The following is a 13,053-nucleotide window of genomic DNA, read 5'->3' as shown; positions in this document are numbered from 1 at the left end:
AAAGGAAAAAATTGGAAGGAATTGAGCTGAGCTGAGACCCTTTCTCACTTGAAGATGGCCGGCTTCCCTGTCAGTCCACGTGAGACATCCCGGGAGGAGGGCTCGGGGTGTGGGCTCCGTTCCAGGGAAGGGAGACGTAGCTCCGGGACCTCCCGCCTCCCCCAGCTTCTCTTCTCTACAAGGAGCAGGAGGCCCGGCCCCAAACACAGGCCCCCCGCTGCCCCTGCGGACGCGACGGTGCACACTGGGTGCCATTGGGAGGCACGATCCCCACCTGGGCCTGCGCCCCGGCCCCTGCTGCCCAGCCCGTCGGGCTCTGAGAACAGCCTCCGTCACGTGGCGCCTTCTCGGCCTCGCACGGAGCACGTGGCCTCCGGGACCTGGGTCTGGGCGGCTTGGCTGCCGAGGCCCGAGGCCCCCCAAGACTCGCGGGCCCCATGTGATGGGTGCCCCGACGTCCCCTTCTAGGAGCGGGCGTCCTTGGGGAGATGTGGGTGGGTGTGCTGTGGGGGGCTCGGGACCCTGGGGCCTGGCAGGTGCACTCCTGGAGAAGGCGTGTGCGCTCTCTCAGTTCTCACCTCCTCTCCCAGGGCCGGCGTTGGGTTCAGGTAGGGAAGAGCCTGGAAGTTTCCTGGCGTGTCCTCGGGCACATTCCTGGCTGCCTCCTGCTCTGTCTGCCCCCCGTGTGGCGATGTTGTGAGGGGCCCACAAACTATCTCACCGCGCGGGGGGACAGAGACCCCCTGAGGGGCACAAGCGGCCTGCCCAGGTCACGCGGGGTTGGGGCGGGGGGCAGTTGTCGGCTCCCAGGTGGAGCTTTCCTGCCGACCCCCCAGCATGGCGACCCCCAGCACGCGAGGGCCCGGGGTGAGGGTGGTTGCGACTGTGAAGATAATCATTGTGTGTTCTCATCCTATTTAATATAATCATCACGCTCTCTCCTGCTATTGCTTGTTCTCCGTGACTCCGTGTGTGCCCAGTTGAGGGAGTTTGATCTGGAAAGACCCCCGAGAGGGGAGTGCGCAGCTGCCGCGGAGGCCCAGAGAGGCCGCCCGCCTGGCCGGGGTCACACAGCAGGAGCCCTGCTTGCTGGCCTCGCCTCTCCCGGCCCCAAAGGCCGTCTGGGCGCCGGGCGTGTCAGGTGAGCCGAGGCTGGAAACAGCCGTCCACACCCGGGGCGCCCGCTCGGGCCTCTCCACCGAGCCGCTTCCTGGCTGCGCTGCCAAAGTCAACACTGTGGCGGCACGTGGGGCTTCCTGGGGCCGCGCACGTGGCTGCGAGGGGCGGGGGCCACGCGGGGAGGCCACAGGCCACAGAGGGCCACGCGAGGGGTGGACGCACGCCCCCAGGTCCCCCAGGGCCCCGAGTCCCGAGGCTGGGCCCTGCCCTGCTGCCCTCAGGAGCCCGCCCGAGCTCACCGGTGCCCATAGGCCGTGGGACCTGCTGGGTTTGTGGCCTCTCGGAGCCTCAGTTTCCTCCTTTGTAAAGTGGGCAGAGTCGTCGCCACCTCACGGGGTTGTCTGGAGCTGCCGTGTCCTGCCCCCCACCTTCTCGCCCCCCACCACCCCCGGCTCACCCCCACCTCCTCCCTCCGGCCGTGCCTCGGGGCTTCCGTTGCTCGACTGCCCCGAGGGCTTGGCCTTAACTGTGCTCCCTGCCTCGGTTCCCCGGCTGACCTCCCAGGGGGGCTGTGAGGACTGGGTGGTGGGATCCTGTGCACCCTGGGCCGCAGGGCCAGGTGCTCGGTGAGCCGAGTTGTTAGTGGCCGTGGTTTCCGGGTCCTGCTGCTGCCCACACACGCGCAAGCACGACGGGGCCGGCTGAGGGAGCCTGGGGTGGGGGCGGCGCAGCCCCATCGCTAAGCACCAGGAGGCCCTGGCAGCCCCCTCAAGCCGGGCCGGCTCCTGAGCCCTGTGGGGCCTGCGTGGTCCAGCAACGCTGCCCGGAGGGGCCCTGGGCTCCCCACCTGCAGGCTGCGTGTCCTCCTCCTCTCAGGCCTTTCCCAGGGGGCTAAAGAGCAGGGCTGGGGGCCACGTGGACCTGGGTTTGAGGCCAGCCCCTGCCTGCTTTTTAGCTGTGTGGCTTTGGGCAGGTTACTCAGCTGCTCTGAGCTGTGGCTCCTCAGCTACCTCCCCCCTGGCCTTCCTCTGATGAAGTGGTCGGACCCTGTGTGCCCACACCGTCCGGGGAGGGGTCGGGGTGCTGCCCTCCTCTCGCAGCACTCGCCCGGGCTCCACGCCCCTGTAGCTGCCCCTCCCCGAGGGAAGGGACCCTGGAGCCTTGTCCTGCTGCACCTGCTGGGTTTGTGGCCCGGCTCAGGCCAGGACCCCGTCGGCCTCCCCCAGAGCCACACAGCCCCATCACCAGGAGCTTTCAGGCCAGGTCTTTGCTGCAACTGGCAGATGCGGGTCTCGGTGTGAGACCCCCATGAGAGGTTAGGGCAGCTGGCAGGGGCCCGGGGGGCTGCGGCCACCCCGACTTCCCAGCACTCAGGATCCGGGGTGGAGGGGAGCGTGGGGCCCGGGGCCTGGGGAACCATTTTCCCCCTGGGCCTTTTCTGCTTCCACTGGGCTGAGACTGTTCTCTGGCCTGACCCCGTGCCTCCGGATTCCGCAGGACTCCCAGGGGTGACTCCCCGACGGGGTCAAACGCTCACCCCAATTCCCCAACCAGGACGGCCTCCCGCCCTCCCACCTGCCTTGGCACCTCCGAGGTTCCCCGTTGTGCAGCTGCTCCCTCACTGAGACGCCGCATCCTCTCCTCAGCTCCCCCCAGCTGGCCCAGCTCCCCCGAGCCGGCGCTTGCCGTGCCCACCAGGCTTGCTGCCCGTGCCCTGCCTCGGTGGGCCAGGCTGCCCGGATCCCCAGACCCGGCCCTGCCCACCGACAGCCAGGCCTGGAGCCTCCCAGACCCTGGGCTCCTCTTCTGCCCGACAGGCGTGGTGGTGTTTAGCCTCCAGGCAGGACGCTAGGGACGAAGTGAGCCTTCCTCAAGACCCCTCAGACCCCTTCCTGGAGCCCCGGGTTGTGCAGATTAGGTGACCCCGATGCTGGCCCCGTGGGGGGCCAGGAAGGTTTGGGGCCAGACCAGCCCCCTGAGCGCTCGCCTGCTGCATGGCAGGGCCTCCTGGTCAGTAACGTGGGGCAGTGCACCAGGGCAGGGTGAGGAGACGTGAGTGGGTCAGGGTGTGTTTGGAGGGTCGCTGGGCCGGGCCTGCTCACGGGTTAGTGCCGTCTTTCCAGCCAGCCCCCGAGGCGCGGCTCTGAGGCTCTTGGGGGGCGGCTGCCTGCCTGGAATTGGGCTGAAGCGCCAGCCCTGCCACAGACCCTCTGTCTCCGCTGCTCCGTGAGCCCCGGGGACACGGACTGAGCCACTGGCCCCTGTGCATGGCAGGTCCTGCAGGCGGGGTGGGGGGTGGGGGTCTCACAGAGGCCCCAGAGCTGGGAGGGACCCTGTGGTTTGGTGCATGAAGAACCTGAGGCCTAGCAAGGGTGAGTCCCAGTCTGGGGCCCCACGGGGCCTCCCCCCGCTCCCCTGGGTCAGGCCTCGGGGTGTCAACCATGGATGCCCAGCCTGTCCCGGGGCCTGGTGCCGGCCCGGCCTCGGCCCTGCGCTGTGCTGGCGGCTGCCCCCCGCTGTCCCCCAGCCCTCCTCTTGGCCCTCTGTGCTCAGGCGCTGGGGTGGGGGCTGGCACCCTGCCTGGCTCAGCCTCCCCTGGGAGCACCATCGGCCCGGACCCCTGCCTCCCGCTGGAGTGCGGCTGTGTCATTTCCACTCCCCACCCCGGTGCCCTCATGGACTGACCCCACCCGTGTCGCCCACCCACCCACAAACACCTCCTGGGCGCTGGCCCTCCAGGGAGCAGTGTCGGGTGCTGTGGGGTCGTAGGGATGGATGGGGAGCGGGCTCTGGGCCTGCTGCTGGATCCCCCGTTGGCTGATGGGCTCAGCCCTGGTGGGAGACTCCCGAGCCCCTGGTCCCCCACCTTCAGGCCGTACTGTGCCTCCACCTCCCGCCCCAAGCCCCTCTGTGCTCCCCCAGTCCCCTCTGCCCACTGGGTGCCTCTCGTAGGTGCCTCCCACCCTAGCTGACGATGCTCGGGGCGAAGGGACCGAGGCCAGAGGCCCGGGGCAGGCGGAGTGGCCGGAGAAGGAGATGCCCCTGCCTGGTGCACCTGTGGGAGGGGTCTCGGGGGGCCGTGGGGTCAGCCGGGCCGCACAGCAAGGAGGGGGCAGGGGGTGAGAGGCACGAGGGAGCTGAGGGGCTGGGGGTGCTGCGGGAGGTGGAGGAGGGACAGCTGGGGCCGAGGGACAGGACCCACATCCAGAGGCAGGTGGGGCCTCCGTGAGGGTCCCGGGGGCTCCACGGGGACCAGCGCCCCTCGGCTCCTTCCGCTCCTGGGAACACAGCGTTCCGACGCGCGCTCCGACTCCCGCTCCCGAGCTGCCCCTGCACATGGGCCTCGGCTGTTTCCTCGTGGCTTCGAGTGGCTCGTGTGGCCTCTGCGGAAGGGGTGAGGGGGCTTCGGCTGGCCCTACCCCACCACCCGGCGTGGGCTCAGGGCCCCCCCGGAACACACCAGAAGGCGGGCTGGGACCCAGAGAGCCGGCCCTGCCCCTCTCGGACTGCGACGTCCCCGTCTGGCCTCGGGAGTGCAGCCCTACCCGGGGTGTCTTTGCAGGGAGCACATCAGCCAACCGCTCCCCGTCCCCCCAGCTTTCCAGTCTGTGGACACTCCTTCCATCCAGACACCCCATTTTCAGAGAACCCGAAGGCAGCAGCTCACCTGGTGCTCTGGCCACATCAGATGCTCGTGTGGGTTTCGAGCTGATTCAGGGCGGTTTGGGCCTGCCTGGGCATTACTCATCATGACGTGCCCCCGGCACGGGGAGGGGGCAGGTCGTCTCCAGGAGGCACCCTGGGAACAGAGGGCCCCACTGACTGGAAGGACCTGGGCCCAGGATGGAGTGGGGCATGGTGCTGCCTCTGGAGCAGCAGCAACCCTGAGTGGGCAAGGAGGCAGGTCCCCACCCCAACCCCAACCTGGGCTCGTGGGACCCCTTCCCTAGGGGTGGCGGGCACTGGTGGGGACACATTGCCTGCCCTGAGACCCAGTGAAGGGAGTGGGGGGCCAGAGGAGAGGGAGGGGTGAGACAAAAGCCCTTGATACGTGCCGCCTCCCCCAGCTTTTCCACGCAGGCCTGGGAGATGATGGTTCTGGAAGTTTCCTCCTCACTTGTCAGAAGCAACAACTGCCGTGGGGGGGGGTCTGAGCTGCCCTGGGGGGGCTGGGCTGCAGCTGGGCGAGGCCCCCTCTGCTGGGGAGGGGCTCGGACCAGACCCCGGCTCCCTCCGCGTCCCCAGCCCCCGTGCTGCAGCTTCACCCCGGCCCGCGTCCCCTTGGCTCCCATCTCTCCCACCGCTTAACACCCACCCCTTCCACTTGCCCCTGGGTGACTCGGTTTCCCCATCTGTACACGGGAATCCTGGGCGCGCCTGCCCCTGGGGTCGCTGCGAGGACGTGGTGAGGTGGGCCGGGTGCAGCGGGGGCTGCTCCTGGAGACCGTGGGGGCTGCGTGACCCGGGAACGTTGGGGAATAAACGAGCACACGCGGCCCTGGCCGTCGCGGCGCCCGCCCCCCTTCCCTTCCGGGCTGGGAGCAGTTGAAGTCGCGCGGTGGTCGCAGCGAAGTCCGGCAATGAGGGGGTGCGTCCGGCCCCAGCGTGGCCTGAAGGGCGAGCCCCCCGCTGGCAGCACCCGGACCTGCCCCCGCTGGCTGGGCCTGGACGGTCGCAGGTGCCTCCACTCCAGGCGGCTCCACGCTGACGTCGGGGAGCGGGAGGCTGCGAGCAGCCGGGCGGGGGGCTCACCGTCCACCCGGCCTCACCCCTGTTGGCGAAGGATGAGCCTGACCCCAGGCAGCGGCTGGGCGGAGGGAGCCCCGACCCCTAACCTTTCCCCACCTGCAGCTTCTGTGCACACGGCAAGGCGGGCACAGAGCAGGGCGATGGCAAGTGTCACGGCCCTGCCCGCCTGCCCCGCTCCCAGCGCCCCCAGGTCGCAGCTCAAATGCCCCCACCCCGAGGACCCCCGACCCAGGGGTGGGGAGAGTCGACCCCGCGTTGCTCTTCCAGTGAGGAGAAGGAAGTGAAGGGGGAGCAGGGCGAGTTCTGCCCGGAAGACCTTTCTGGATTTTGTGGATTTTCCCAGTGGAGGGAAGCTGGGAGCTTCTGCCCGCCTGGTGGCCTCGCTTGGTCCCGAGGGGCTGGAGCAGAGGGCCCTGCGGATGGCCCCGGACCATGAGGGTGTGAGCAGGGAACGCAGGGTGACCGTTCGTGGCCGAGAGCCATGTGGGCTTGGCGGGGGCAGAGCTGGGGCCCCACTAGCAGCTGGAGCTGTCACTCTGGACCGCGCAGGAAGCCCGGGGCCCACCTCCCCGGCACCCCCACTGCAGGCCGCCAGGAAAGCATCCATCCGTGGGGTCCCCTCTGCCCAGGCGGGCCCCAGGGAGGGCACGGCGTTAGCCCTTCCTGGCTGTGTCCCAGGGCCTGAGGCCGAGGACAGGGTGTTGGGGACAGCAAAGCCTTCTAATCTCCAGCCCGCCAGGCGCTTTCACACCCAAGCGGGAAGTGCCCAGCTTGTGTCCCTGAAGAGGAGGGGTGCCGGGGTCTCTGGACGTGGGGACTCAGGGTCTGGGACCCCCACAGCCCCGCCCCCGTGCTGCGGCCTCCAGATGAGGAGACCCCGGCCCCTCCCCACGACCGGAGCAGGACGGCCTGGGGGGCCGGGCGGGGGCACCAGGGCAGCGTGTCCAGAAGATCCTGTCCCCTGTCCCCTGCTCTCGGCTCTGACACCTGAGCGCCCCCCCCCCCCAGCGGAGCCTGGACAGCCAGGTGAAGGCTGCGACGGCCTAATTTTAGACCTCGGGTCTCCGTGTCAAAACACAGCAGCGTGATTGTTTTCCTAGGAGAGGACCGCGGCCGGCGGTCTGCCCCCGTGCTGATTGTGTCAGCTCAGTTCCCCGGGAGGGGGACCCCTGCAGTGCCGTGACCCGGCGTCCCCCACTGCAGCCCAGGGACCCCGGCCTCTGCCGCTCGCCCAGGGCGTCCCTTGGGTTTGTGTTGATCGGCCCCGGGTGGGCTGGTTTTCACCTCTGGGCAGGGACGGGGACGGGTGGGTGGGAGGGGACGCGGTGGCCGTCCGGGCCGGAGACCCCCACCCGTCCCCCCAGACGAGCAAGCTGTGAGACCAGGGCTGGGCCCCCAGATGGAGCACCCTCTCCAGGGGCCCCTGGGTACCAGCGGGTCTCCCAGAACAGTGACGCCTTCAAGGCCCTTCTAGAACAACGCCTGCTGTCCCGGCCCTCCTCGGGCAGCGGCGGGGCGGGTGTCACCATTCCCATGCAGGGCCCGATGCGTCCCGGCCGCGGCCGCCTTTAGGGCTTTCCACGCTCGCCCCGGTTTCCCCGCCACCTGCTTGGCCGACCATACCCGGCCCAGCTCCCTCTGACCTGTGGTGTCTCAGCCACTCGTCGGGGCCCCGCTGATGGGGCACTGGGGGTGGGGGTGAAGCCAGCGTCCGTCTGTCCTGCAGGGTCACTGCTCCTGCGTCAGCTTCGCACTGTCCCGGCCCCTGGCTTGACCAGTGGGGTTGGCCCCGGGAGGAGACGGGGAGGAAGCGGCCTGGGGTGGCCTCGAGGGGCCACGGTCAACCCCGCTCACCACAGGAACCCTCCCCGCCGTGGCCGCCTCCCCTCACCCCCGGGACGGCGCCCGCGCGTTGTTTTAACCTCTCGGCAGCTGCGATGCTTAAGCTGGAACATTTTAGTTAGGTGGTTCGTGTGTTGGTGGAAACCCAGACAGCCCAGAAAGGCCCGTAGGAGAGCGAGCCTCCTCGGACCCCTTTCCCACCCCCGCCAGTCTCCTGAGGACCCTTTCTGGATTATTCTCTGCGTGGCTGAGTGGAAGGCGCCATGTGATGGCCTCTGCTGCATGTCACCTGCATCCTCCCTGGGTAAACTGAGGACGGCATCCTAAACACACTTTTGGGGCATTTCTTAGGCCCGAACCCCGTTGAATTAACCCTTTAATCCTTGCACTGCCCGAAGCACGGCTTGGAGATTGTCCGCCTGCAGCCCGACTTTCTCTTTCTTAACAGCTGCAGCTTTCCGTCGCACGGCTCTCCTGGAATCTGTCTGTCCCTCCCGCGGATACCGAGTCAGTCTCGGACCTTCCTACCGCGGGCAGCGCCGAAGTGGCCGTCCCTATACTGGTGATTTGCACATTTGGGAAACGCTGACTAGCTCTGCAGGGCTGGGGGTGGGAGCTTGCGAAGGCTCAGGACCCCACCCCGAGGCGAGGCTGGCGCGCGTGCCTGTGAGGCCCCGGGGGACCCTCAGTCCGTCCCAGCTTCGTGTCTGCACAGCCGGAACGAGGCGGCCCTGTGAAACCCCTGGGATCTTGGCAGCCCCCCCGGGAAGCCGTGCTGTTCCCCGTCCATGAGGGAGCGCGCTGTTCTGTGTGTCCCTCCCCTGGGGTGACAGAGCCAGCAGCGTCCTGTCCTCGGAGGGTGGGGGAATGTCCTGGGGGGGCCCTTGGCACAGAACGCGCTATTTTGAACCCCAGCTGTACCCAGAGAGAAGAGAGCGTCCCCGACTCGGGAACAGACACACGGTCACACGGCCCCGCGAAGGAGCTCGGGTTTCCCTGGGGACCGGCCTGATTGTCCCCTGCTGGGCAGGCTGGCCCCCCCGCACCCCGTCTTCCCGGCCCCGGGACGGGGAGAGGCAGGTGCAGCCGTGCCAGCCGTGCGGAGACTCCGAAGCATCCTCGGGCCGGGAGTGAAGCGCTGCTTCTGCCCGGGGCTCGGACAAAGCATCAGGGCCGGGCGTCGTGGCCGACCAGTGCCAGCTGGGGGGGCTGGCCACAGGGATAGGAGCCCCCTGGGCTGTCCGTGCAGCTTTTCGTTCAATCTAAAATCATTCCAAAATAAAAGTTTCTTTAAGCGAATGGAAATGCCGTGGCTCTGTCGCTGCCCCCGGTTGTCCGCCGGGCGGGACCCCTGGACTGACAGTGCAGCCTGGGGCACTTTGGCCCGGCCGTCCCCTCCGCCTGCCTCCCGGCACTGTTTGGCCACAGGCTGGCCCTTTGGTGGCCAGTGGCCCTGAGGAGCCCGGTCTGTTGCGGGCACCTGCCGAGAAGGTATCCCCTCCTGCTGAGCCCCTGTGAATCCGCTGGGCCCCCCAAGGCCACGCGGGGCCATGGAAAGGTTCTGAGGGGGCCAGGCGTGACCCCTGCCCCGTGCTGACCGTTTTCCCATCAGCGGACCGGGGTCCATGAGGACGCCTGCCTCGAAGGGTTCTCGTGAGGATGAGGGGGTCACCCCACCCCTCAGGGAAGGCCTGTGCATGGGGGTGTTGGCTGATTTGGCCCCTGGGTGGAGGGGCTCCAGTGTGTTTCCTGCCAGGCCCGCCTCGTCGTCCTGGACCCCTTCTTCTTTCCCCACCCTCTTCACCCCCCTTTTCCCCTGTCCCCATCACATCATCTCCCCAAGTCCTGTCGTGTGGTTTCGGTTTTCCATGTCGTCCCGTCATGCAGCGGCTCCGGAGTCCTTTCCAGAAGGGGGGCCTGGAGGAAGGAGGGAGGCACAAGGCATTCGGAGGCCTCAAGTGGACCCGGAGCCCCTGACCGGCCCGCTCGCCAGGCCCCCACCCCGCTCCCTCTTGATGCCAGGGGTCGGGGGTGGCCTAGCCAGGTATGGGGGAGACACGTCCAGGCATCCACAGGTGGGCGGCCCCTTCGCCGTGGGACCCCAGTGCCGCAGGAGAAGGGGGAGGAGCCCAGTCCGGGGTCTGGGGGCCGTGGAGTCTGGGCTGTTTGGTGGACGTCTCGCCTTGGCGGGTATGAAACCGCGTCCTGGGCCCGTCACTAGCCAAGTCCCTTCCCGTTGGACCGATTGCCCCGTCTCTGCAGACACGTGGAGCTGCTAGGCCCCGTCGGCTGGAGGGAGCCCTGAGTGGGGTGTTGGCCCCCTGAGCCCCTCCTCCTCCACGCCCCTGGCCCCAAGACTCGCGGGGTCTCAGCCGGGGCAGAGCCCACCAGAGCCGCCTCTTTCTTATCTTTTCTCTGTCCTGTGCCTTTCTTTTCTCTTTAGAGAAGAGTGGGCAGTGGCAAGTAGAAGAACCCCAGTTAGCCAGATGCAGCTGTGAGGGTGACGAGGCAGCCCCCCAGCGGATAAATGGACGGGAGGGCGTGGCCTGCCCCCCGGGGGACCCCTGCCCGGCCCCGAGGGCCTGCCTGCAGTGGGGGCCACAGCCCCCACCGCCCTGGGCCCCACCCCGCGACCCCGTGGCCGCCCTGGGGTTGGAAGCGGCTCGGCTCCTGGGCGTCCTCGTGCCGGGCTGGTCGGGGTGTGGTGATGGGGGCGCTGACCGAGACGTGGCCCTGCTGCTGCCACCGTCCATCCGTCATTCTCTCTCTGTGGCCCTGGCATGCTCAGCGTGCCGGGAGCACTCGGCCGCTCCGGCCCCGCCCTGCCCACTGCCCCCCAGCCCAGCTGACACAGCGCTGGCACGGGTAGGGAGATGCGGTCTTCTCCGTGGACGCCGTCATGTCCTTTCCCCAGCTGGTGACGGCTTCATCAGGCGCAGGGCACTGGGCACCCCCAGGAATCCAGTCGCAGGGCCGGGGGCGGGCCCCCCAGAGGGACGAGGCTCCACCCCGCTTGCCCATCGGCTGCTCGAGGAGCCGAGATGGACACCAGAAGCAATCGGGGCTCGGAGGGCACGGAAAATGCTAGAGTGAAGCCCTGGGGTTGGCAGCACGGAGCAGGCGAGGGGAGGGCAGGACGATGAGGGGCAGGGGGAGCGGGTTTCTCGGCAGCAGGGACCCTCCGTGTGCCGTCACTCAGATTCCAAATGAGCATCACGTCGCGTTTGCTGGTTGCGGACACCATGACATTTCTCCTGGGAGCATCGTTGTAACATCTCCGAAATAGCACAGTTCCAGATCATGAGAGAGAACATTCTGAGCGGGTTTGGAGCAGGCACGAGGAGGAGGGTGTGTTCTGGAACGGAAGGACAAACAAGCCCCGGGAGGGAGGGCAGGAGGGGAAGGCCCTGCTGCCTCAACGCCGAGACCAGGAGACAGGCCGTGTGGGGCGGTGCTGGCAGGGGCAGGACGGGGGGCGGGAAGGCTCGTGGGATGTGCTGGGGCCCCTCCTCCCGGACCCGGGCAGGGCAGGCCACGCTCTGGGCTGGGACCCGGGCGTCCGGGTTTCCGGGGGACAGGCCGGGGTTGTTGGAGCGTCCGTGGGCCCCCTGCCCCCGCGGCTGCAGGTGTCATGCTGAGGCCCCGGCCGGCCCCAGCAGCCCTGGAGGGGCAGGTGCTCCAGTGGGGACGTGCAGGGGCCGGAGGCTGAGGCTGGAATGGGAAGGGCCTCGCCTGCCTCCCGGGGCCTGGGCCCGAGCCGCTGATGCGGGAGGAAGGGGCCGCCCGCGGGGTCCCCTTTGTCACCAGGACACAGGCTCCTGCCTCTGAAAGAGCGTGTCTAGAGCTCCTCACAGAACCCTGGCTGGGAGCAGCTTTGGGACTGGCCGTCGTTTCCGCCCCAGTTGCGCATGTGGCCGAGGTTTCTGGGCAGCGGGAACGGCCCCGGGCACCGCCCTGCTGCCAGCAGTGGAGGAAGGTGCCGTCCTGAGCCGTCCCGTGGAAATAGCGTCTCTGTTCTTGGACCCACGGAGGGTGGGAGCTGGAAAGGTGGTCAGAGGGCCTTAGGCCAGCCCCTCCCAGTTCACCGGCCAGGAGACCGAGGTCATGACCTGTCCCGGCAGGAGGCTGGTGGAACCTGCCGGAAGGAGCAGGCTAGAAAGCCCAGGCTCTGCAGGCCCGAGGTCAGGCTTTCCCGCTGCCCGCTGGTGGCCTCGGGCAGGTGACTTAGCCTCTCTGGGCCTCCGTCTCGTCACGTGTGGGTGTGACGGGAGAGCGTGAGGTTCTGGGGCTCCGTCCACGTGGTGCTGGTGGTCAGGCCCCGTCAGCCCAGCGGCCTGTGACCGGTCCCCGCAGGGGTGTGGAGGCGTCTCCTCTCGGCGAGGCTGCGTCACCTCCGCCTGAGGTCCCCGGTCCTCGAGTTCTCCCCTCCTTGGTGGTGGCAACACCTCGTGCTTCCCAAGCAACCAAAGCCACCAGGTGACCCCACAAATCAGGGGAGTCGCCCAGCCTGGAGGCTCTGCTTCGGGTCCAAAAAGGCAGGAGCTGGACTTTGTCCTTTGCCCTCTGAACTGACCTCCACGGCGTTCCTCAACGGGCACCAACGCTGCACCTCCAGCCCCGTGAGCGCCACGGGATGCCCTGGCCGGGGCCGTGCCCAGGGTCAGACGCCACAGCCCGGTGCTGACCCCCGGCCATTTGCTGTGGGAAGCAAGGAGGGTAATTTGCAGAGCAGTGAAAGGCCCTACGGGACACCACTGTAGTCACGCTCTGGGAGAACTTCCTGGCTGTGTGTGCGTGTGTGTGAATTTTCTTCAGTACGCTGTCGGAAATGCAGGTTCCGAGGCAGCAGGGCTGGGGCGGCCTTTCCACCTGCCGGTCTGGGACCACCCTGTGAGCCCCTGGGTTTGCAGGACGAGAGAGGAGGAGGCCGGCCCTGAGGGATGGCAGCTGGGGGTTCGGGGGGACAGAATTGCACCCCAAGCCCCCTTCTTGCTCTGGATGCCCAGGACGTGCGCTGCCTCGGACGCATGGGGGTGCAGGCCATGGCCCCGCAGGCAGCAGTGGGGTGGGGGTCTCAGGGGGCCTGGGTCGCCAACCTGTGTGCCCCCAAGGCCCAGCGGGGATAAGAGGCTGTGGATGTGGGAAGGCGTTGGAGCCCGAGATGTCCAGGCCGGGACCGTGGTTGCTGTTATTCCCGGAAGGCCCGAGATGTTCTCTCATCTATTTTCCCATGAGATTCGGTACCCCCGAGAGCCGAGGCCCTGCTGGCCGTCTGGACCTGTCCGGCTGCAGCTCGGCCGCCCTCTCCCTGGAAGGGCTTGTCCCCGCGTCCGCTCGACCGGC

General features: G+C 68.3%; 1 protein-coding gene across 4 annotated transcripts in view; it reads left to right on the top strand.

The window, feature by feature from the left end:
• PEMT (phosphatidylethanolamine N-methyltransferase) overlaps positions 1 to 13,053 on the top strand; it is a 57,368-nt gene that overhangs the window by 23,145 nt on the left and 21,170 nt on the right. The window contains exons 3-4 of one of the 4 annotated variants that reach the window (XM_037808601.1): positions 8,159 to 8,272; positions 8,626 to 8,975. The exons of the other annotated variants lie outside the window; for them this stretch is intronic. Of the exons in view, the coding sequence (XP_037664529.1) occupies positions 8,159 to 8,272; positions 8,626 to 8,844 (333 nt within the window). The 3' untranslated portion in view covers positions 8,845 to 8,975. Of the gene's footprint in view, positions 1 to 8,158; positions 8,273 to 8,625; positions 8,976 to 13,053 lie in introns of those variants that run through there. 4 annotated transcript variants of the gene reach the window in all.

The sequence above is a fragment of the Choloepus didactylus genome, chromosome 18 (assembly GCF_015220235.1).
Source record: "Choloepus didactylus isolate mChoDid1 chromosome 18, mChoDid1.pri, whole genome shotgun sequence".
Classification (NCBI taxonomy): domain Eukaryota; kingdom Metazoa; phylum Chordata; class Mammalia; order Pilosa; family Megalonychidae; genus Choloepus; species Choloepus didactylus.
This window is presented reverse-complemented; position numbering and strand designations above follow the sequence as displayed.